Consider the following 20,994-nt stretch of genomic DNA (forward strand, 5'->3'; position numbering starts at 1 on the left):
ACATACATGAACAAGTTGTTCCCATGTGCGTAAATGACACGACACGCCTCGGCCAGCGGCCTCGATGCAAACAAAAAAATAAATTGATCAACAAAAGCCGACGTCGATAAATGGTTACGGATGTAGTCCTCCGTAAACTGGTAATCTACATCCGTAACCACGTATACACGATTGATAATGTAGCCAATGTTTGGGCGAACGGCTGAACGGATTTCGACGCGGCCAAGTGCGTTAGAATCGTTTCAACGGCGCGAAAATTCTTACGCTATTACGGAATCGATACGCCCCAAAAGGGAAGGAGTAGCCCCAAAAAACAAATTGCTGCCATGGGCCCCCCAGACATATTTGGGTAAATGCTTCGTCTTTTCGCGGACCGTTCGGAAAAACCGAGGCAGACCGCGGCATCGGCACGTACGAAGTATTGAAAATTTAAGAAACATGTGCAAAAATTAATCGCAGTCAATCCCACCAGCGTGATCGATATACCTCGTATTCTTTGAATCTTTCATATACGATATTTCTTAGATTTTTTAGGTTTCTTAGGATTCTTAGGTTTCTTAGGTTTTCTTAGGTTTCTTAAATTTTCTTCTTTCTTAAATTTTGTAGTTTTCTTAACGGCTGGGACCGATGCGATCAACCGTTGCGAGGTGTGCATTGCATAACAAACTTGCGCCGCAAAGGTTGTGTACGGATGTAGACCCCGTAACCTGGTCATATGAATACTGTACATCTCTTGCAGGTTTTCGGCCTCTCGTCTTTGTTACCTATGATCTCAGCTTCCACTGAGCCGCTTTTGCAGCTTTAAATTTTCACAGAATCCTTTCAAAACGTAGAGTAAAACAAAGCTAATGGTTTTTTCACTCTCGGAAGTGGGGATATGCGAATATTTTGCGCCTTAAGATAACAAGGTAGCCCCCAAAAAACGTCTTGTTGCTATCGGCCTCTATAGACATACATGGAGTAATGCGGAACGACAAAGAAAGACCGCGCCCTTCGGCTTCGCTTCGCTAACAATTCATGAAAAAGTGTAAAAGCGCGACAAGATAAAAATAAAAATGCGATTTCTTAGCTTTCTTAGATCTCGATCTCTTAGAATTCTGAGGTTTCTTAGCTTTCTTACTAATAATTAACAGTGTTTCTCAAATATTCGCTATTGTTATCTCATTGTACGGAGATACAGGGATGGCAAAGCGGTAGTACGTACATAACGCATACTGTATTAAAAACAAAATCAGTTGATCTTGTAGTTTATAAATGTTTACCTGTCATGTTTTACAACGATCTGGTGATCTATAACTCGGGATCAGATTCTGTATAAAGCCGAATATTAACTGCATACGAGCAATATAAAAAGTATTTATTCAAATTTCAGCTAGTCCATTACGAATATAGTGGTTGAAAAGGTTATTGACATTGTCGGGACAACGATCAGTGGGGAATTCTGTTTATTATTTAGTAACTGGTAGGTATGCGTTATTACACACTAATATTATATTACGGGCGCAATGTATACTTTGTACAATGCTCAGATTCAGACATTCGGGTATCTTCCAACGCTTGGGTAGGTTTTTTGTGCATTATGCGCAGTAGATAACGGCTGGTAACGTGTGTTATCACGATCCGGAGCTTATCTACGCTCTGAATGGTCAAAACAACTATACCGCACGTATTTATAGGTGGTAAAATGTTGTGACACCATAGTGACCATACATTGTACGTTAACAACGCGAGCGTTCCTAACTTTCCATACCATTAGATTGAAAAATGAAAATGCATTGTCGTATTTAATAGCAAGATGTTGTTAGCCTTCAGTTTCTTATGATGACCTTGTACCCGTTAAACTGTTAATTGTTAACGGAAAGAAAATTGTCAACTGTAAGAAAACTATTATAGAAAACTGTTACCGGAAAGTCGAGCAAAAGAGCTCCGTGAAACTTTAACACGGTGGAACCAGCCTAAAGGAACACTGACCGTTTTATGGCTTGCACGTATTAATTTTTTCAGGTTGCTTCGTTGCGGCGTTTGTGGCCGGCACAGTTGTGAGGGAAGAGGACTGCCGGCGTATTTGTTCGCCGAAAGCATGCTCGAAACTCAAATGCCCCTTAATTCCGACTGCCCTATGTGTCAATGACGTTTGTGGAAGCAGTGCCTTTTTTATTCAGCGGCAAGGAAAAAACCTAATCGACGTGACGGATTTTTGTGGACAACGTATGGCAGAGTGTTTCTGTGCTAAATCCGTTTACTACTGAATGCTAGCAGTTTAATGAAAGCATTTACAAATTACAGGCATGCCGGAATTTGCCATCCACAGGAAGTCTCGATGCATCAACTGGGCAGTCACAAGCATCCAGCCAGCCTGTCATCAATCAAGCTCCACTGGCGAATACTATACCGTCTGTACGTACGAATACATCAAGTGTCAGGCTAATTCAATCAACGAAAGCATCGTGCAAATTGCTATTTATGTTTTTGGCAATAAATATAAATCCCATAGCAATGATTATTTCAGGGTTGTCGATCTGTTTGCTTGAATGAATGGGATGTGCAAGACAACGATCGCGGGGACGCCGCCGGGCTGTCTTAATGCTCCAGCACGTTTAAGTCCCTGGACCTTTAGTTTTAAAATCTAAACAAAATGAAATGCGATCTGGATACTTTTTTAGGTCACAATGATACATCCCACCTGTATATGTCTGTAATTTTTTAATTACGAGGGCTACTCGGAAAGTAATGATAATTCGTGCATAATTTTATGATTATTAACTGATACTGATTATCATTACTTTCCGAGTAACCCTCGTATTTAACGCGTGGAAAATGTAACTATTAAATTTCTACGTGATGACGGTAGGTCACCGGTGAATGCACGGTGCCTGTGTCGCTGATTTAATTGTATCTCGCAGTCTTGTAGTTTTAGAAGCTTTAATCTATAAAAGTCAAAAGCTCAAATACAGCCGATTCCACCAAATACCAATTATAAACATGAAAATTGCAATAAAAAAGAATCTATTGCACAGATATAGTGTTAGCTGCACATGAGGCAATACTGGTAAAAGGAAAAACTATGGAATACAGGCTGACAATTAAGCGGCAAAGTGGCAAACCAACATAAAGCCAGCCAACTGGATCACATATGAAGCGAGGATAGAGATGCTTTGTCCATGTTGATATCGAGCGCGCATTCGTTAACTTTCCCGAAAACGGATAAATACTGCGTCGTATACAGTGGATGCTGGCTCTCGGTTCTCCGGACCGGTTTGCGAGTGCATCTGGCTCTCATTCGGTAAATCAGCACGACAACAAAAAAGCACACGCACAACACAAAAACCGCCACAATAATCACAACGATGATGATCCACACTGGACTGCTCGCCCGAATCGAAACTAAGGCCGTCTGCTCGTCATTACAATACGTCAATGTCCCGTCGGGATCAGCACACGCTAGAAGCAATCCGAAAGCATCACTAACTCAACTGCTATTTCAAATTTTGCGAAATTGTAGTTTTTACCTGGTGTCTGAAACGTTATGGATACAGAGGTCTGGGCATCACCGCTGTCAGCGGTAATTTTAACATTGTAAACGGCGTTGTATTTCAGCTGATGCAAGGAGATCTAGAAAACAGAACAGATATCGATGAGCGTTCCGGAAACTGAAAACCGTACTCCTCTGCGTTCTTTCGTATTTTTACCCGATTGTCCTTGGGATATACCGCAACACTGCCGCTGTTCTCTTGCGCCAGCCACGGCTTATCGTAGGAAATGATTTCTCTGGATGTCCACGCGATCGTCACGGACATGTTGGAAAGATCAACGTATGGATTAGAGGCATCCAGCGTAAAGTGAGCGGATACCGAGGTATCGCTCGCTGCAAATGATAACAAAAATTTCGCAACTGAATAAACCGGAAACAGCATCGCTTATTTCGCACATGTGTTTACGCTGGGGACAATGGTCAGTCTAAACGGAGCCCTCAGCCTGAAAACGGAATCCGCAACTATAGTCGAACGGTTCACCACCACGACTCGTAAATCACATCCTCCATGGCATTTCGAAGCAACAGGCAGAGAGATGTTGTAAAGGAAATTCACCTCCTGGATAAAAGAGATTGAGTATTCCATATAAAAACAATTTGTAATGGATGTTTCAGAATTAATCTGGCAATACGTACAATTATTGAGTAAGCGAAGTAAAATGAAAAACCAAAGTGCATTTAAGCTTTTCAACAATATTAACATTAATTAATACCGGCATGAACCAATCCATTCTCACCTGTGACAACTGAATCCAAGTCCCGTTGGAGTCTTTGAAAGACACACTGAATATCAAATGTGGCTGCGGCGCAGCGTACTTATTTCCATGCTGATCCACCACGGTCGTATTAATCCGAACGACAGAACCGTCCAAAACCGCGCTGGAGATAACACGCCAGATGGGGATGTATTCTGGAAGATTGGAAGCCGTTGAAGCAACCCGATTCCCTATTCATATTACTTATCGCCTTGCGAACCTTGCCCGCTTTTTCCCTGTTCAATGCCTCCGTTGTTGGGGCGATGTTTCCCACTCTGACCGACGAACGAGCGAGCCCGACGACATCCCGCATACTGCATCCATATCAACAGATCAAATTAGCAGTTTAAACAGTTACGTAGGAAATGACAGCACGAGCAGCAAAATCCTGTTAACTACAGCGCACTGTGTAGATACTGGATAGGTACCATGTCGCTAACTTACGCAGTCATCGTCCGAAAAGCACACTGGCCATCTGGGCAAAGGATTGAAATGAGCGCAAGCGCATTCATCCCAACACTGCAAAATACAAACAGCACGTTACAGCGCCCCAACTTATATCATACAAAGCGCACAAAACTGAGTACACTGTCGCTTCTTTTTACAGATGTCACTTCTCACTTACACTTCCGCATTCCTGGAATGGTCCGATGCAGCCCTGCACAGTGGTTGTTCCAAATATCTTGCCTAGCTGTAAGCAAAAGCAATTTCTGCAATTTGTGCGGCCAGTATCACAAACAGGGAATAAATTTCCTTTGGCTTCCTTGCCAGATGACCTTTATTCAGCACATGAAACTCCAAAATCAAATTATTGCTCCGATTATCAGCACTCACAGTATCCAAACAGTCAGCACGGCACAGGGCCGCTGGTGTCCAGTCGTCAGCCAAACGACTCATATCGACAAGAAACACACCCGTCCCTCCAACACGCTCAAACCCGAAGTAACAGAAAAACAGAGATGCCAGAATGAAAGTGCTGGGAATCATGTTGGTAAATATAAAAAACGCCGGAAAATAAACAAACTTTTCAACAACAAAAAACTGGCGCGAAGGAAAACAAAACGCAACAAAATCGAATGATGATAGTGCAGTTCGATGACTGAAGCTACAGATGCTTTTGGAATCGGTTACTTATGAAGTGCGTGCTGATAGCGATAGGATAGATATGTCGTAGCTATCTTGATCATTATCTCCAAACACCACTATAGTACTGTACAAGTACAAAGCATAGAGCCAGTGGCTATTACCACTTGCGGATGAAAAAATTAATTGGCCATGATTGTACTTATTACACTTACCATTAGTTAATTATAACTTCTCCAAAACGACATCAGGATTTGCATACGACACTCGTATCCGGGTTTCCAAAAAGAAAAACTGTTGTTTTTTATTTCCATATGCCAACAATACTGTTGGCAACTGGCATATGGTCATCTTTTAGCGCAACTCAATACAATAAATCCTGAGGATTACAAACTGGGCACGCCAAAGTCGGCAATCTTTTCGAGGAAGCAAATCACTACTTCTAAAATAATATATGTAAGTGCATGTAAAGCATGCCCGCCAAAAACTCCATCCCAAGTTCTAAGGCGGAGTTCAAATCTCATAAAAAATTTATATACATAGTATCACAAAAAATAACTGTTACAAATCTAAAAGCCACAACAGCAAATACTGACAAATCAGACATCGCACTACTGGTTATTAAAATACAAAATTTGAGAATTCAGAAGTGGAAGAACAGGATTAAGCCCCAGCATAATCAATTCCGGCATCAGAACCATAAGAGTAAGTAGTACACATGAAATTGTGCTCGATGGCACATACAGTATAAATACGAGTATCTATATTTGTACACAGCCAATGTGCAACTATCACAACTTAAAGCATTATCTCCGTTGTTCGGCCGAGAATACTGTACTTACAGTAAGTAAGGCCACGTCATAAATGCAAAGAAGGAAAACGAAAACTGACAGGTGAAGCTTATAACACGACAAACTCTACCGATTCCTCAATTTCTTTAACCTTGGAAGAAGAACTAGTACTCGGAACGGTTTCGGGAGTTTTAAAAGGGATAACGGAAGACTGCACAACTGCGTCCGCTTCAAAAGATTTGAGATCCAAACCCTGCCGGTCGTAGTCAGAAATACGACCATCCGAAAACGTAAACATTGGAAAATCTTTACAATACAGGGTTTGAACCTACAGACAAATAGAAAATCAACCTTTAAAAATGTCCAACTTAACAAAACACGTAAAAATAACTTGTTCATAGCTATAACAATTTAACAAAACGCTTGTAAATATTCTTTGAATGAGGGGCAAAACAGAACAATAATCTACAATAATAATCTTAAGAGAAAATAATAATTTTGCAACTTAAGATTCAACGGTGAGATATCTGTAGAATTACGGAACGACTTAGCAGTTTTATCTGTTCATACTTCGGAGACAGTTCGGATAAAATCCTCATATTCGTCACGATCCCGGCAATAAAATCCTAGCGTGCACGAAGGGTCCATATTTTCATCGCCAGTTTTCGAGGAGAGGAACAATGATAGCTCTATCAGAGCAAACAGAATACAAAGTTGAGAGTGGCAGCACAGCATTGACAATAAGAACAAATCTATACTCACATCAAGTTTAAAGTTTCTCTCTGAAACGTCTACTGTATCCTGACAAAAATGCGGATCCAAATAAATAACGCTATTGTCCTGCCAGCCAACGAAGTACAGACTGTGTCGCGGTCGCCCACCGATAATTCCAATCGAGTATTTAATCGTCAGAAGATTCCGTAAACAAGGAAGATAAACCGGGTTGATGCGACCTCCACCGAGACGCACAGGAACCAGTATTATCAAAGCCAACTCTGTCCCGGTTGACAAACCCTTCGCTTGTATGTCCCTTATATCTCCCTTAAAAACTAACACCATCGCATATTACCAAATGAAATGCACAAAGTTAAAATCTGGTCCTCACTCGTGCAATCTTGTGCCACGTACACTTGAATATCCTTTAAAAGCGGGTTGGTTTCTCTTGCGCTCGTCATCGCTTTTCTGTATAAAGCAACAAAGCCATTGTTATACTCATGACAACTGGTTATCATGACAAACAAGCCAATACTAACCGAATTCCATTACAAAGTTCACTCATAATTATAAATGTTTGATGGATTATCGTTTTGCCAAACTAAGCGCGGACAGCTATCGATCACATTATGAATTACAGAAAAAATTATTGAACCATCAAACTGCTATCGAAAAGAATACATCCAAAAATACGGAAAAACAAAGTAACGGTAGTATATCAAATATTCACTTTAAATAAACATTACAGAATACAGCTTAGACTGTGCAGATGTATCCCATATGGTGTTTTCTTACTGTACAATGTGGGCGACACTCCCCGGTCCATACCAGTCGCCAGCCCGTTTGCCGCACTTCTGACCAACAGCCACTAATTTATGTAGCCCAAATAACTGGTCATGGGAGGAAGAATCACCACACCATTTTACAATTTGTCGGTGATATACTTCTTGATCCCTTGTATTGCATTCCTTATCCCAACGCCAATCTGGACACGAAGAGATGTTTAGAAAATACTAAAACACCAACAGACAAAATCGCAGTATCCAGCTGTTACCGCGTTTCAGGAAATGAAGAACAAGGGCTTCTGATAACATCATTTGACCACTAAAAACGAATTAACATAGACTCTCCTGGTCACATCAACCGGAAATATAAGTATATAAATGTTGCACTGTATGTGTAAGTACCTTCGTAGCATACAGCCCCAACCACAATCACTTGTTAGTGTAGTGCCGGCAAGAGCAGAGAAATCTCGCCGATAGGTGAACCACAATCGAGTTTTAAAATCCTTTACAAAGCTTTTGTAAACAGCCGCTTTTTCTTCGCCTAAAATTTTAGCATTCGCAAAATTATGGTGTGTACGGTGCATCAAATTTGGCCTTTCTTAAACTCCTTACTGTGTGGATTATTCCCGGCTGTATAGATCTCTCCAAAAATCCAAATGGAAGATTTCAAACTGAGATGAACTTTAGGTTTTACGTTCCAACCTTTTGATCAACACATTAAATTTAAACTCTCTGTTAAAAAATTAGGCAGATCCGAAATACCGTATTTAACATTGTTCCAAGCGGAATTAATGTAGTCAACCAGTTTGTCGCCGCTGGTTGGATTCATGATAAAATCCTCGCCACCCACAATTCCAATGGTACGATTCTGTTTTGACACGTTCCGCCGCGTCCTCCTCTGATTTTCCGTATTTCGATAATGATATGGCGGCACAGACTTGACAATGGGCGAATCACCAACTGTTGACAAACTTCGTCCTTTTGAGAACTGCGTTCGTGCAGTGCGGGAATCACTCTCCGAGACGCTAAGTCGTGTTCGTGCTATGCGCAAATGTCTAGGCAGCGCAGTTACATTTTCCTCGGATTCCACGGTTGTGCTTAAACGGTTTTCGTGATTAGCAACTGCAAACAACAGTCGAAACAGGTAAGTATTCATTTCTATTGTCTTATGTCACATTTAAATAATCCCCTGCTAGTTTAGCAATGACACCAACACCAAGCTAAGTAATCAGACCTACTGGAAGAATAAATAATGTAGTGAAAGTGAGAGTAAAAGAATAAAAATGCTTAAGAAAATAAACAAGTCACGGATGATTGTGCATTCGTGCATGTATTATCATTATTATCAATAATTAAAAGTTTTGGCATTTCTAAATAAGGATGCGCTCTTACCCGCTTCCATTACAAGTTGTGTACCTAATTTAAAATTACAAAACAATATGGATGCGCGGTAGTTCAGTGAATGCCAAAGGAAAGAAGTCCTAAAAACAATATAACTATCCCGAATGGTTAACGCTGCAAGAGCGACAATAACAATCAACGCTTCCAGAGCTCGCACTCGGCGCAGCTTACCTGCAGATTCCGTTGCAGCGGTTAAATCCGCAACCGAGGCCGGATCAAGCGAACCATTAAAAGATCTCCCATCACGGCCCACAGTTTGTTGGTACACTTCATTTTTCTCCATTAAGATTTCTTGCGTTCTGTGCAGTTCCAAGGAGCGGCGACTATGTGGTCGCAAAAAGCGCACAAGTCTTGACTTGAGATCGGAAGACTTTTTACTTTTGGTATTTCTGGAGTATGACCCAGTGCTGGATGTACGCGAATGGGGAAGAACGGGGACACTTCCCGGATGCACATCCTCCCACGAGGACTCCATCTGACTAAGGTTGGTGGACGCGTTTGTGTCAATGCGCGCTCGTGGAGATTGCGTGTTTGCAACATCATCCAAGTGAATTTCCTGCCAGTCCTGCGAATCCCTCTTTTCTCCCAAAGTGTTATCCATTATCGCGGTCAGTGACGCAAGCTGCATGAAGCAAGATGAAGTATCACGACATAAACTGGTCAAATTATCATCAATATTATCATGACAAGCTCAAGAACTTCGAAAACTGATAAGATACCTTGTCAATGCGAGTTGTGCATTAGCCTTTCCTGATTTTTCCAACAGAATACATTTTCAGGCACCTGCGGTAGCATAGTACAGGAATGGGGTGCAACGAAATATAAACACATAGCCGATGAAACCATTTCGATCTGAAAAATTAAATTAAAAGAAAAAGAGAGCAGATTCACTGCACTACAGTTTATGGTTAGTTTGTAATGCAACAGCTGATCGTCATGCAAATAAGTACAGCTGTATCGTACAGCGCATTGTTAACACTGGACGCCCACTGCAGACCAGTTTATGTCAAACTGCCCCATAGAGCAGTATGTTAACTGATCGTGATATCTCGTCCTTTCTCCGAAAACTTTTTGCTTGCAAAATTTCTGTTTTCCATAAAAAAAGTTTTTCTGCATTTTTTAAGGTATAGTTTGCATAGATTGAATGAAACAGAAGGCTCTTAAACCGAACCTGCAAGGGCTGCTAAGTTCGCAACAGATAGCTGGCGCACGTATTTTTCGTAGCTAAAAAGCTTTCCTGGCATGTAGAGGGGCATTTGTTACACCATGTCTGTAGATCTGACACGAAATGTTTGTTATACGAAAACTTCTTATGTCTTATGTCATATTCGTAAATCTTATCGCAGGTGCTTTACCAACCTTTGTTCGGTCAGAACTCCGAAATTTAGTTGGTAACAGTTTTAATAAATTCTTCCATATTGGCACAGCAAACAAACTACCAGCAACGAAGTAATTCATTATGAGACGCAAATAAAATATGATCAAAACCCAAAACCATAAGCGGCAAAAACGTCGGTCAAGAACAAAGATTTTATAATTCGAGTTATCTGACCAGACTTTCTTAATACTATCCCAAATGCAAACCACACGAAGTCCTTAGGAACTCAACAGTAAAGGTAAAAGTAAAACAAAATATAAAACAAGTTCAAGATCGTGGCACATTTAGAAACACTGAGCAATACAGTTCTCGTCCACAGATTCACGCAATAAATAATAACACTCTGTAGCCGAGCAAGTACAACCGTCATGTCAAGCTGTGATACTGCTTGTTGGGGTCCGGGTTTTGCGGTTACCGGTAATTGCATTCGTAACGGGTATCACTAGGAGGCTAAGGCCTGCCATAGCCATGAGAATTCCAAAAACAATGAAAGCAACCTGCATACAATGGCATACGTCAATCATATTACTGACAACAAAATTAACAACAAACGTGTTACCGTATAATTCCCTCCATGAGCATCGGTAATAGAACCTGTAGAGAAAAGTAAACAGCTATAACTTTGTATAACCAATGGCAGCTACAATATGTCACTTACCAGCCATTGGAGGCCCTACAAAAACTGCGGCTCCCTCAATAAATAACAATATACCAAAGGCAGCGGTGAGTTTTTCTAAACCGACGATATCGGTCAACACAACGGACTGCAACGCAATAATAAATCCTAAAAGACAACAAATACCGTTAAGGCAAAATAATTGTACAGAAGTAAGAGAACAGACGTCACAGTTTGCAGTTCTCAACAACTACTTACCGCCGGAGAATCCATATACGATGGAATAAAACACGAATAAATAATACGTGTTACATAAAACAGACAATGATGTTGCAGCTCCGGCAATAAGGCAGAATACACTGTACAGAATCATCCTACAGAAAAACAGTACTGAGTAATCAGACGGAACCACTTCAATCAAATTATTCAGATTAGCTCTGCTGCTTTTGCGAACCTGTTTACGAAAGGCCGATCGGAAATGGCACTGGATGTCAAACGGCCAACGAGATTTGCGAATCCAATATAGGAAATCAGCTTTGCCGCGTCGTGCTTCAGGATTTCAGCCTCCACTTCCGCTCGATGCGGCAAGTATGTGTAAGGTATGTAACTACTGATTCCCCCTGGAAACACCACTTGTACATGTACTGTTTACGTAACCCTATTGAGCAAGCAGCAGAAGTACCCACCAAAGAAAGCTGTCAGACAGTAAACCCAAAATCTCCACTGTCTCATTAAATCCATATCCAACATTTGCGCGATCCGGTTTCGACGCCGATTTGTTTGAGCATTTGCTGAATTATTCTGGTGCAATAGATTATCAAGTTCTTTCTGTTCCACCGCCACTGGCTTGCTCTTTCTCGCACCTCGCTTTGCAGCAATTACTTCGCCTGGCGTCGGTCGCAGCAAGGCCGCAAAAATACAACAGTTCAAGATAATACCGGCATATAACAATAAACAGCCCCAAAGTGAGTATTCTTCCAATAAATAATTTGACAACGGAGCCATCACAATGGTACCAAAGCCGGTACCACAAACTGCAATTCCTACTGCCAAGGCTCGACGTTTTTTGAACCAGGTGGCGACGCTGACAACAGCCGGTAAGTATAGAAATCCGAAGCCAAGACCTGAAACAAAACAAAATATTCAAATCGCAGTTTCCAAATTACCATAAAACCATACTAGGGATCCAACTTGCGCACCCGTAATAAATCCAAACGTTAAAGTTAAATGCCATGTTGCAGTAGCAAAACAGCTCAACAAAGCTCCACAAAACGCAATCAAGGCGCCGATAAAGGCAACAGTCCTTCGTCCCAGACGAATAGCTAGAAAACTTGGCAAAGGTCCTGAAAAAGGATGAACATATCTGTACAGACATCAGCTTTGGCTCAAAGTATTTCGTGTCTTGAAAAAAAGAACGAAAAGCTAGGTGGAGTAGCACACGATGGTGATTTCCAGATTATGCATTTAATTATAAAATTCTATGGAGCTGTCCAGTATTCCGGCTCCACATACCGCAGCCGTACGTAGTGCCGATCAAAATCGATATTGTCCAGGAAGTATCGCTTTTTGTACCACCGAATAAATCAAGCAGCTGCGGAAACAAAACTCCAAAAGAATACGAAACTCCATCCACTATCAAATGGATCATGAATACCGCAAAAATAATAACCTGCAAACATGAACCACATTAAACTGTATTTCAAATTGTGGAATAGCAAAATTAATATCAAAGAAAATTAATACATAAGAAGACAATTATAAATCTAATAATTCAAGAAACAACTGCCGCCGTTAAAAAAATTAAATTAGGGGAACCCAATCGGCAGTGTCGTTTAAAAAAAATCAAACGAAACAAAACACCAAACAACTGGAGAACTGAAAATTCTGAACTGGAGAACTGAAAATTCTGCAAATCAAACACCAAATTCAAGTCACTAATGTACAAGGTACTGAATAGTGAATACCAATACTAATTATTGCGCTAATGATGACGCGAAATAATAAATTTTAAAATTTTGCTCCTATGATATTTAAAGTAAACCGAAATTCACGAAATCAAGAATATCGAGCACAGTCAAAATTCAATCCGGCAGTAAAAACATAAACAAACAAATCACAGTGAGACATTACACTTCGAACGTCGCCGAGACGCCGACTCACCCAGCCGTAGCCACCATCCGGCGCTTCAGGCTCTAAAAGTACGGGTTCTTGCCCAGGCGTGATGAGGATATCTTCTGCTGCAGTTTCCGCAACAACAGCTTCTTTATCCCCGTAGACATGCTTCACTTCTTCATCTTCGATAGCATTATTCACTGATCTCACAGGCACCGCCTGTGAAGTCTTATCAGGATGTTTGTTATCCATATTGTTGACGTTCACTGATATTATTTGAGCGCAGCAAACCGCTTCAATGCGAGCAGATAGCAAAATCAAACGGTGTCGAAATCAACAGGATTCCCGACAATTACCCACAACAATTAAACAAACAAACCCAAACACCAGTGATGCCGGTAGAATCGTTAGCATTTCATCAGCACGGCATTTTACAGCGCCATTTCAATTGCTAGCATGATTGCAGTATTTGTTCGAGGAAGTACCGCCAGCGCTCGCGCAGTGTAAACAGCACCATATAAAACCGTTGATTATTCATCGACAAACCATCGGCAGACTGACACTGGAAGGCATGCAAAGTCCGATATCCAGGCAGCAATGTACAGTATGATTGGCAAACTGCGAAGTATCGAGCTGATCAGCTGAGAGTAGCCTGTAATGTTTCAAAGTTACGAGTTAATTTTAAATCCCCCGCAATAATCCTTAAGTCTGGTTTCTTCTCCAAATGCAAAATCAAGAGCGCCGCGCAGTGCTGCCTAAACAGCGCGATGCTAAAAATCAATGCTGCTATGCCGTTACGCATCGAAGCGTTTTAACGAGTACAGTCAATGCTGAAAACTTATCTCCATACAAAACTAATCGCACATTCGTAAATAAAAACAATTTATGTTTAGAAATTCTCGGGACATAAAATTTTACGCACTAATTGCAAAAAATGCCGCGCATATTGCACACAATAGCGTCTGCGTGCTTTTGGCAGGCAGGCTGTCGAGACTCGAGAGTAGAGACAGTCGAGTTCGGTCGGCTTTTAGCTCCACCGAAGGGGACGGCAGCCGTCAAGATTTTCGGCCAATGATCGCCTTGACCGGAACACGTTCCAATCCATTCACAAATCTAATCAAACTAAGCCGCTGCCCAGGCTGCAGTTGATTCTGCAATTTACAACAGCCAGTCGCTCGCTGCTTTCTCTGTTCGGAACCTACCGGGTAAAAGTGTTAAAATTTGCTTATCGCGCATGATCTCGGACACGACTGCCGCATATTTATGTATCGCTCTACAGCTCATGATCGTGGATTACCGTGTTATCGGGGGTGATGTTTACATCGTTACCGTCTTGCAAATTTAGAATCGTAACAACTTGAAGCCTTTGCCGTGCGGGCTTTAGCGGCGATCCTGCGGCGCTGATTTTATCCGTATTCTTATTGACTGTTATGCGCCAGTTGTTCGTTTTGTTTATAAATATATCAGAAGTGATACGGGAGCGTTTCTTTTGTATTCGTTCAAAATGTGTTGAGTGTACTCGTTTGCCATTTTTGCCATGAGTTCCAGGACTATCGTGAACTAGCGGCGACGGTATTTCCAATCTATTCGAGGATTTTATAAATCTCGTTTGATGAGATAGAGTTTGTGAAGATGGAAGATGTCCGCAGGTTTACGACAAACCCCGGCATAGTCTGTATTGTTATGTTATGCATTATCAAAGTTGCGTACTCCACATGTCCTGAAACGACCGGCAGACAAATGTGGTGTTTTGGCGCGGAATTAAACCGGATTTCGAATATAATGTATTATCTGAAGGAGACGTCCGATATTGAAATGCTGTACGTAAGAAACTACGAATGCATGAAATTAGTGTTTGTAAACGGACAATTTTCGTGGTAACAGTAACTTCATAGTTATAATAAGAGTGATTGTGCGTAATAAGAGTGATCAGAATCGTAAGTAATCGACGCATTATGAAGCTGATGGATAAAATGCATCCACATGGCACATTTAAAGTTCATCCATGTGTTCAGTAATAATACTAACTATAGATAAAAATTTTAGACCAATAATATTTTCCCATTTACGTTTTTTGTTTTGCTTTCAGTGACATCAGCTGGAATAATATTAAAAGAATCCATCACGAAGACTTCACGGATAGTGATAACACGGTGGTTGTAACCAGGCGGTTACTGCATTTGTAAGTTTAAAATCACTTAGTAGTAATTAATTAAAATCTGATTTTTTCTGTTTTTGGTGAAAGTATTTTAAACTAACCGTAAATGTAAATTATGCAGGTTCTGTTTAAAGTGATGTGGGAACAAATGCATGCGCCTGGTTTCTGTAGCGATTACTTTCCCCATTTCGTTTAGAACAAACATGATGTGCTATTGTGCTGTAAATGTAAACGAGTGCATAAGAGCGAACCAGATTCAATAGAAGTAGTAATACTACAACCGTTTCGAAATACACAAATTATGCTGGAGTTTTTGACTATGATACTATTTGTTGCAACCTGCCGCAAACCGGCACCATTGGGCCATGATAAAAACCGCGGTACCCAAAGCCGCAGTATGGTATAAGAAAAACGCTTTAATAGACAATGCATCAAATGAAAAAATGTTGATACCGGCTTAATTAACCATTTTATAATTTTGGGGTCAAAATGCTCTGTAATGCCGGACACTCGCACTTGTTAGAAAATTCTATAGATATGATATCTAGAACAGGTATGCGTACACCTACGCAGCTACGCCTGAATTTTGTAAACGCTAGTCGGCCGACTTTGCAGGCTATATTGCCCAATTAGCGGTACAAGGAGTCGTTTTAATTGACAAAGAGTGCAGACTCCTTAATCGTGTTTGGCCTGATGTATCCATTAATCATACAGATCGTCTTCAGGCCACTGGGCGCGTATTCATTGTGACACCACGGCCAGGGTGCAGACTAGTGTGAGGAATATGGATGATCTTTATTGTTAGTGAAGCGCAGTGTGTAGTTGCAGTCGGTATCGAACCATATGGCGTTCTTCTGATATATACCTAGTTGCCGCTGCTTTGGGAACTGTAGTAAAATTTATTGCCGGTGCAGACGCCGCGTTAATGACACTTAGTCTAAATGATGCGATTAAGGATTGTCTCGGTGTGGTTAATGTTTTTTCACATCTGTTTTTATGGGTAAATATGTGGCGGTACTAAATATACTATGTTTAGTACCGCCATGGTCAATCTGACCATAAATCTTCTTATTGCGGTGCAGTGTGATGGGTTTTCTCGTGTACTTCAGTATACATGGTGATATAGATAAAAGACACCGCTGGTACGAATATGCAATAAAGTGGAGTAGTGAAGATAACTACGGAACGTTTCTGTTTATCTAATGAATCTCATATTACGTACCACCTCTAAATTTTTGATAAATATTAAACTTGTGTAGGAATTTAAGCCATAACGAAATTAGCCGGATTGACGACAACGCGCTTGCAGGATTACATCGACTGGTGTCATTGTAAGTTACCGTGCTTGTTTAAATAGGTATTGTGCTAAATAAATGTAAAATTTATCAGGTTGACAGGTGCAACAAGTTCCTTCCATATATTTGCAGGAATTTGGCGCACAATAAATTACGAACGATTGCCTCGACTGAATTCCACGGGTTAAAAAAGCTGGAAATTCTGTGAGTTTCCAGTATTTTCCAGTGATAACTGTAGTGAAATTTATTGCCGGCACTGCGGCACACAAAGGTTACCAACTTGTGCATGGTTTACCAACAAAAATTTGGGTTGTCTACTTTCATTATCTTGATGCAGAGTTTTGCAGGTATGCGTCCTTGTTACAAATTCTTTATGTTTGCAATCGTTTTTTTAGCAACCTGTCTTCCAATCCATTGGCCCAGATTACGATGGATGCATTCAACGGTGTCTTCTCACTGTCGCACTTGTAAGTGGCGTTTGCGGAGCAGCGTTTAAATTTGTACTTGCCATAATGCTAGGAAATCGCTAATTCGCTACTGTTGTTGTTTATGATTATTATCGTCGTATTTTAAATGTTTTATAACTTCTTGACTCTTATTGCGATTTCCTTTGTTTAATTTCAGAGATCTCAGCTCTGCACCTCTTATTTGTAATTGCGGTCTTGGGTGGCTGTCTACGAAAAATGGTCGTCTTCGAAAGTGGAAATTTCAGCTTTCTGGAATGGAAAGATGCTTTACTCCCTTGGCAGTTAAAGATAGAAATCTGAACGATTTACAGCCGAGTGACTTCTCGTGCAGTAAGTCAGCATTGTAGTTACTTACTTTTAATCTAAATAGGTAGTTTCATGCCGTTGCGATACGAGTTGGATTTGTTTGCAGATTGTTTTCAGGTTCTTCTTTGATTTAAAATTTTTAGGCGAAGGAACTCACAGTCAGTTGAACTGTTGTATGATTTTTCAGCTAACCCAGTCACATTGCCTGAATTCTACATTTCGCCATCCGCCGATCAGCTGGCGATGCACGGGGATTCGGTTGTGCTGACATGTGCTGCTACGCGGTTTCTGGATGGGTCAACCAGGCTGACATGGCATCACAATGGAACACTCCGCACATTCACCTCAGTCAGTTATTTGGATGATGACGGCTTAATGACTGCTACACTGACCATTACCAACATCACTCAGTACCACAACGGCAACTGGTCATGCCGGGCTGTATCCAGTGAAAAGATTTTTCACGAGGAATTAAGTCTGAAATTGCTGGTCTTGGGTAATGAAGAATCGCACTGCCGGCATAATGTGACGGTTACGAATCGCGGGACTTTTGAATGGCCACAGACGCTAGCCAAGGACATTGTGGTGGATTTACCATGTCCTCGCGATCCGTCCATGAAAGCCACGCATCGATGTGATGGATCTGGGAAATGGATATCGCTGGATGTGGAAAAGTGCCCTTTTACCACCATGTTTGGCACGGTTATGCAAGTGTACGCTACACCGGACGCGTATCCAGGATATCCAACAGATTATCGCATCGGAATCATGAAACGATTTCTCGTTGATCAGTCAGCGGAATATGTGTTGGTCCGGGCCGACGAAGCCAATTTAGTCGTGCAGGCGCTGGAGATTTTCACGAAATCTGTCGATCAGTTACAGCAGAAGTCTCTTGTGGATATCCTGAACATTGTGGACTGGTTTCTTAAAATGCCCTTTTTAGAGTGGGTGGAATCGTTAAAATACGATACAGCACTTCGAATACTGAAAATTATTCGACTGGTAGCCGGTGCCGCAGTGTCCGCAGATACCTTTGAATATTTTGAACACCTTGCTGTTGTTACCGTTAGCGGCAACGGATACAATCGTGGACTGCGGTGTGATATCAGTCTCGTCAATATGACCAAAATGGCCATTGGATGTGATCGAAGTAAACACCGGGACGGGCAGCAGCCGCACGGAATTCTGGGGACTGTTTATGTTCCGTTAGACCATTCCTTGTCAAGTGAATCACAGAAGATGCATATTATGGCGTTCCGCAACGTCAAATTATTTGCCGCATCCCTGAAGTCCATCGTCATTGCACCGGTTTCCGTTGCCGTTGGGGTTTTTGCGACAAATGACCATACAGCCGAATTTAAAAAAGGAAGTGCATTTGCAGTTGATTTCCAACTTTCTACTGTTCTGGGAAGCGAGAGTGTCGCACTTTTCACACCGAGTATGGAGTTTGATGCGTCCCGATGCAACATTACAGCCATTTCGCCAGATAATTTTGTAACCGTGATGTGTACGCAGTTCGGTATTGCTGTGGTCAATCAGGTACTTACTTTTTTAATATAGATACGAATTTTTGAATTACAGAAATGCTTATGGGTACTTCTACTCCTGGATCGATCATTACAGTTAATTTTCGGTATCTCTAGATATTAGATACCGAAGCCGCGCTTACTTTTTAAAGCCGCGATTACGTTTTCAAAGGAGTTTATTGGTAACATTATTATATATAGACTACAATATGCAGTATTTGAACATTTGTACTAAATTGTTTATGCATGTAGCAATTCATTCGGTTATTCTTTATGTTATGTTGCATCGTGCCTTGTGTTTTTTATAGCCATACCATCATGTGGTGGGTTTCCATGCCGGCACTCTGGCAGTCCCGATTCCATATCTCCTCTACGCGTCAACCTTGTTCGTAGCTCTTTGCCTGATGGTCATGTTGGCAATTTACGCTGCTTATGCCGCATCTATCAACCTGCCTCGAAGTTACTTCCATGTCCTGTTGAATCTGTGGTTTTCCTCGTGCGCCTTACTTTTGACCTTTCTCACCGGATTTAATGAGACGGAAAACGAGACGTTTTGCCGAATTGTCGGCGTGTTCCTTCAGGCTGAAACGCTTTGTGTCGTCAACTGGGCACTCGCCGGTATGTTTGTGATTTATATGGAAGTCGGAAATCCATCAAATGGCCATGCTCAGAATAATTCTCCGAAAATGCAAAAATCGGCCGCAAGTTGCGGTAATCTGGGCTGTGTTTATTTATTCGGATGGGGCGTCCCAGCTATTATCACTACCCTTTCCTTATCGTTACTCCGTTTATCTTCGTATGCAAGCCCTCGATTTTGCTACATTGATAATTCATACAGCCTGATCGCCATTGGGCTTCCAACTGGTTTGATGATATTTGTGTGCCTAGTGTACTTTTTTCTGTTATACTGGCGCCCCCGTGAAGGCAGTGCAAAAGGAAGTGATCGGTATGCCCACAATGCGATGATGGCATATTTGGCCTTGTTTGTAACGACCTACTGTTTTGCCTGGTTCTGGGTTGCCAAATCGGAAGCCAATCAGCATCGTGGAGTTGACCATATCGCTTGGGAACTGTTTGGATTTGTCGTCAGTGAAATTATATGGGGTGTTGGAATTATGATTATTTTTTGGCTTGTTCGGAAGGATATGTTTGCGAGACGCCGGTCCTCTGCAGAATCATCATCCAATATCCTTCTTGACAACCGGACGATTATTCCCATGGAGGAGATGTTGGTCCATAGTGAAAACGGGCCAGTGTACGAGAATTACGGTCCTGCTGCTGCACAGGCTTCGCATGGAAATCGGCAGCCCGGTTTCGCAGTGGATATGCAGAGTCCACTGCTGATGAACAACCACCACCCTTACGTCGCTCCGGACCGAAGTTTGTGCTCGCGCACAAGTTCAGCTGGCACTGGGATCGGCGCGGAAGTGCGCGTTGCAAACGGAAATATTTGCAATTCACGATTTAGTGCGCCGAATGGATAGGATTTCGAAGGGAACCCTTGATTAAGATGCTGATGTTTGGATGTGATATAATGTAGTGCCAATATCGAATATGTACTGAATCTCTTTTTTAGCTGTTAATTTTGTTGTTCGCTACTGAAAGCAGATCTTTTTAGAATTCATTGCGTTGATTGTTGTCGAGGTTGAAGTTTGTTTGCAGCAAGTAAATGTTAATGATGATAAATTTCGAAAATTTACACACTTTGATTTGAATGCACTTCCCGAAAATGGGCAGTCTGTAGCAGCTTTCTTGTACAACTGTGATGTATGTGAGCACCTGCATTCTTCCTCTATATTTACAAATCTAACTTTTTCAAGACAAACGACAAATCAATCAGCAGAATCTGTACGAGCGTATCACTTAAATAGCATCCAGGAAGAGCGTAACGTACTCAGCAGCGATCAGCCACGTACAGTTCTTATCAGAAAACGATAACTTTTGTGTCTGTATTGTATCCGCAATCTCAATAAAAAATTAAAAATAGACATAATATAAATATGATTATTTTCCATTGCCGCAGCCGTCTCCACACTGTGCAGCATGTACAGTACTACGTAGCCTGTTGTATGACT

General features: G+C 41.4%; 4 protein-coding genes across 4 annotated transcripts; 1 reads left to right on the forward strand and 3 right to left on the reverse strand.

The window, feature by feature from the left end:
* Nucleotides 1-2,892: 2,892 nt before the first annotated feature.
* Nucleotides 2,893-5,636, reverse strand: LOC129591220 (uncharacterized). Its single transcript, XM_055486793.1, has 9 exons — nucleotides 5,122-5,636; nucleotides 4,913-4,978; nucleotides 4,732-4,806; nucleotides 4,508-4,601; nucleotides 4,270-4,442; nucleotides 3,929-4,091; nucleotides 3,690-3,865; nucleotides 3,510-3,612; nucleotides 2,893-3,441 (listed from the first exon to the last, which is right to left on the reverse strand). Exons 1-9 carry the CDS (start codon nucleotides 5,272-5,274, stop codon nucleotides 3,128-3,130), a joined length of 1,317 nt encoding a protein of 438 aa, XP_055342768.1. The 5' UTR covers nucleotides 5,275-5,636; the 3' UTR covers nucleotides 2,893-3,127.
* Nucleotides 5,637-5,888: 252 nt separating this feature from the next.
* On the reverse strand, nucleotides 5,889-9,981 carry LOC129591217 (cysteine protease ATG4D-like). The gene is given in 12 exon segments (XM_055486791.1): nucleotides 5,889-6,489; nucleotides 6,732-6,811; nucleotides 6,814-6,850; nucleotides 6,924-7,210; nucleotides 7,267-7,343; nucleotides 7,671-7,860; nucleotides 7,930-7,979; nucleotides 8,063-8,201; nucleotides 8,273-8,362; nucleotides 8,423-8,782; nucleotides 9,233-9,683; nucleotides 9,781-9,981. Coding segments are annotated over 11 exon segments (1,959 nt in total). The 5' UTR covers nucleotides 9,663-9,683; nucleotides 9,781-9,981; the 3' UTR covers nucleotides 5,889-6,270.
* A 596-nt stretch (nucleotides 9,982-10,577) lies between these two features.
* LOC129591219 (monocarboxylate transporter 3-like) lies at nucleotides 10,578-14,212 on the reverse strand. Its single transcript, XM_055486792.1, has 9 exons — nucleotides 13,216-14,212; nucleotides 12,568-12,724; nucleotides 12,255-12,398; nucleotides 11,742-12,179; nucleotides 11,510-11,675; nucleotides 11,314-11,429; nucleotides 11,098-11,223; nucleotides 10,999-11,033; nucleotides 10,578-10,936 (listed from the first exon to the last, which is right to left on the reverse strand). Exons 1-9 carry the CDS (start codon nucleotides 13,417-13,419, stop codon nucleotides 10,811-10,813), a joined length of 1,512 nt encoding a protein of 503 aa, XP_055342767.1. The 5' UTR covers nucleotides 13,420-14,212; the 3' UTR covers nucleotides 10,578-10,810.
* Nucleotides 14,213-14,335: 123 nt separating this feature from the next.
* On the forward strand, nucleotides 14,336-20,743 carry LOC129591233 (adhesion G protein-coupled receptor A3-like). Its single transcript, XM_055486813.1, has 8 exons — nucleotides 14,336-14,987; nucleotides 15,257-15,349; nucleotides 16,585-16,656; nucleotides 16,753-16,824; nucleotides 17,016-17,087; nucleotides 17,245-17,417; nucleotides 17,581-18,932; nucleotides 19,228-20,743. The coding sequence occupies exons 1-8, from the start codon at nucleotides 14,800-14,802 to the stop codon at nucleotides 20,401-20,403; spliced, it is 3,198 nt and encodes a 1,065-aa protein (XP_055342788.1). The 5' UTR covers nucleotides 14,336-14,799; the 3' UTR covers nucleotides 20,404-20,743.
* Nucleotides 20,744-20,994: the final 251 nt, after the last annotated feature.

Source organism: Paramacrobiotus metropolitanus, unplaced genomic scaffold (assembly GCF_019649055.1).
Source record: "Paramacrobiotus metropolitanus isolate TYO unplaced genomic scaffold, Prichtersi_v1.0 Parri_scaffold0000045, whole genome shotgun sequence".
In the NCBI taxonomy this organism is placed as follows: Eukaryota; Metazoa; Tardigrada; class Eutardigrada; order Parachela; family Macrobiotidae; genus Paramacrobiotus; species Paramacrobiotus metropolitanus.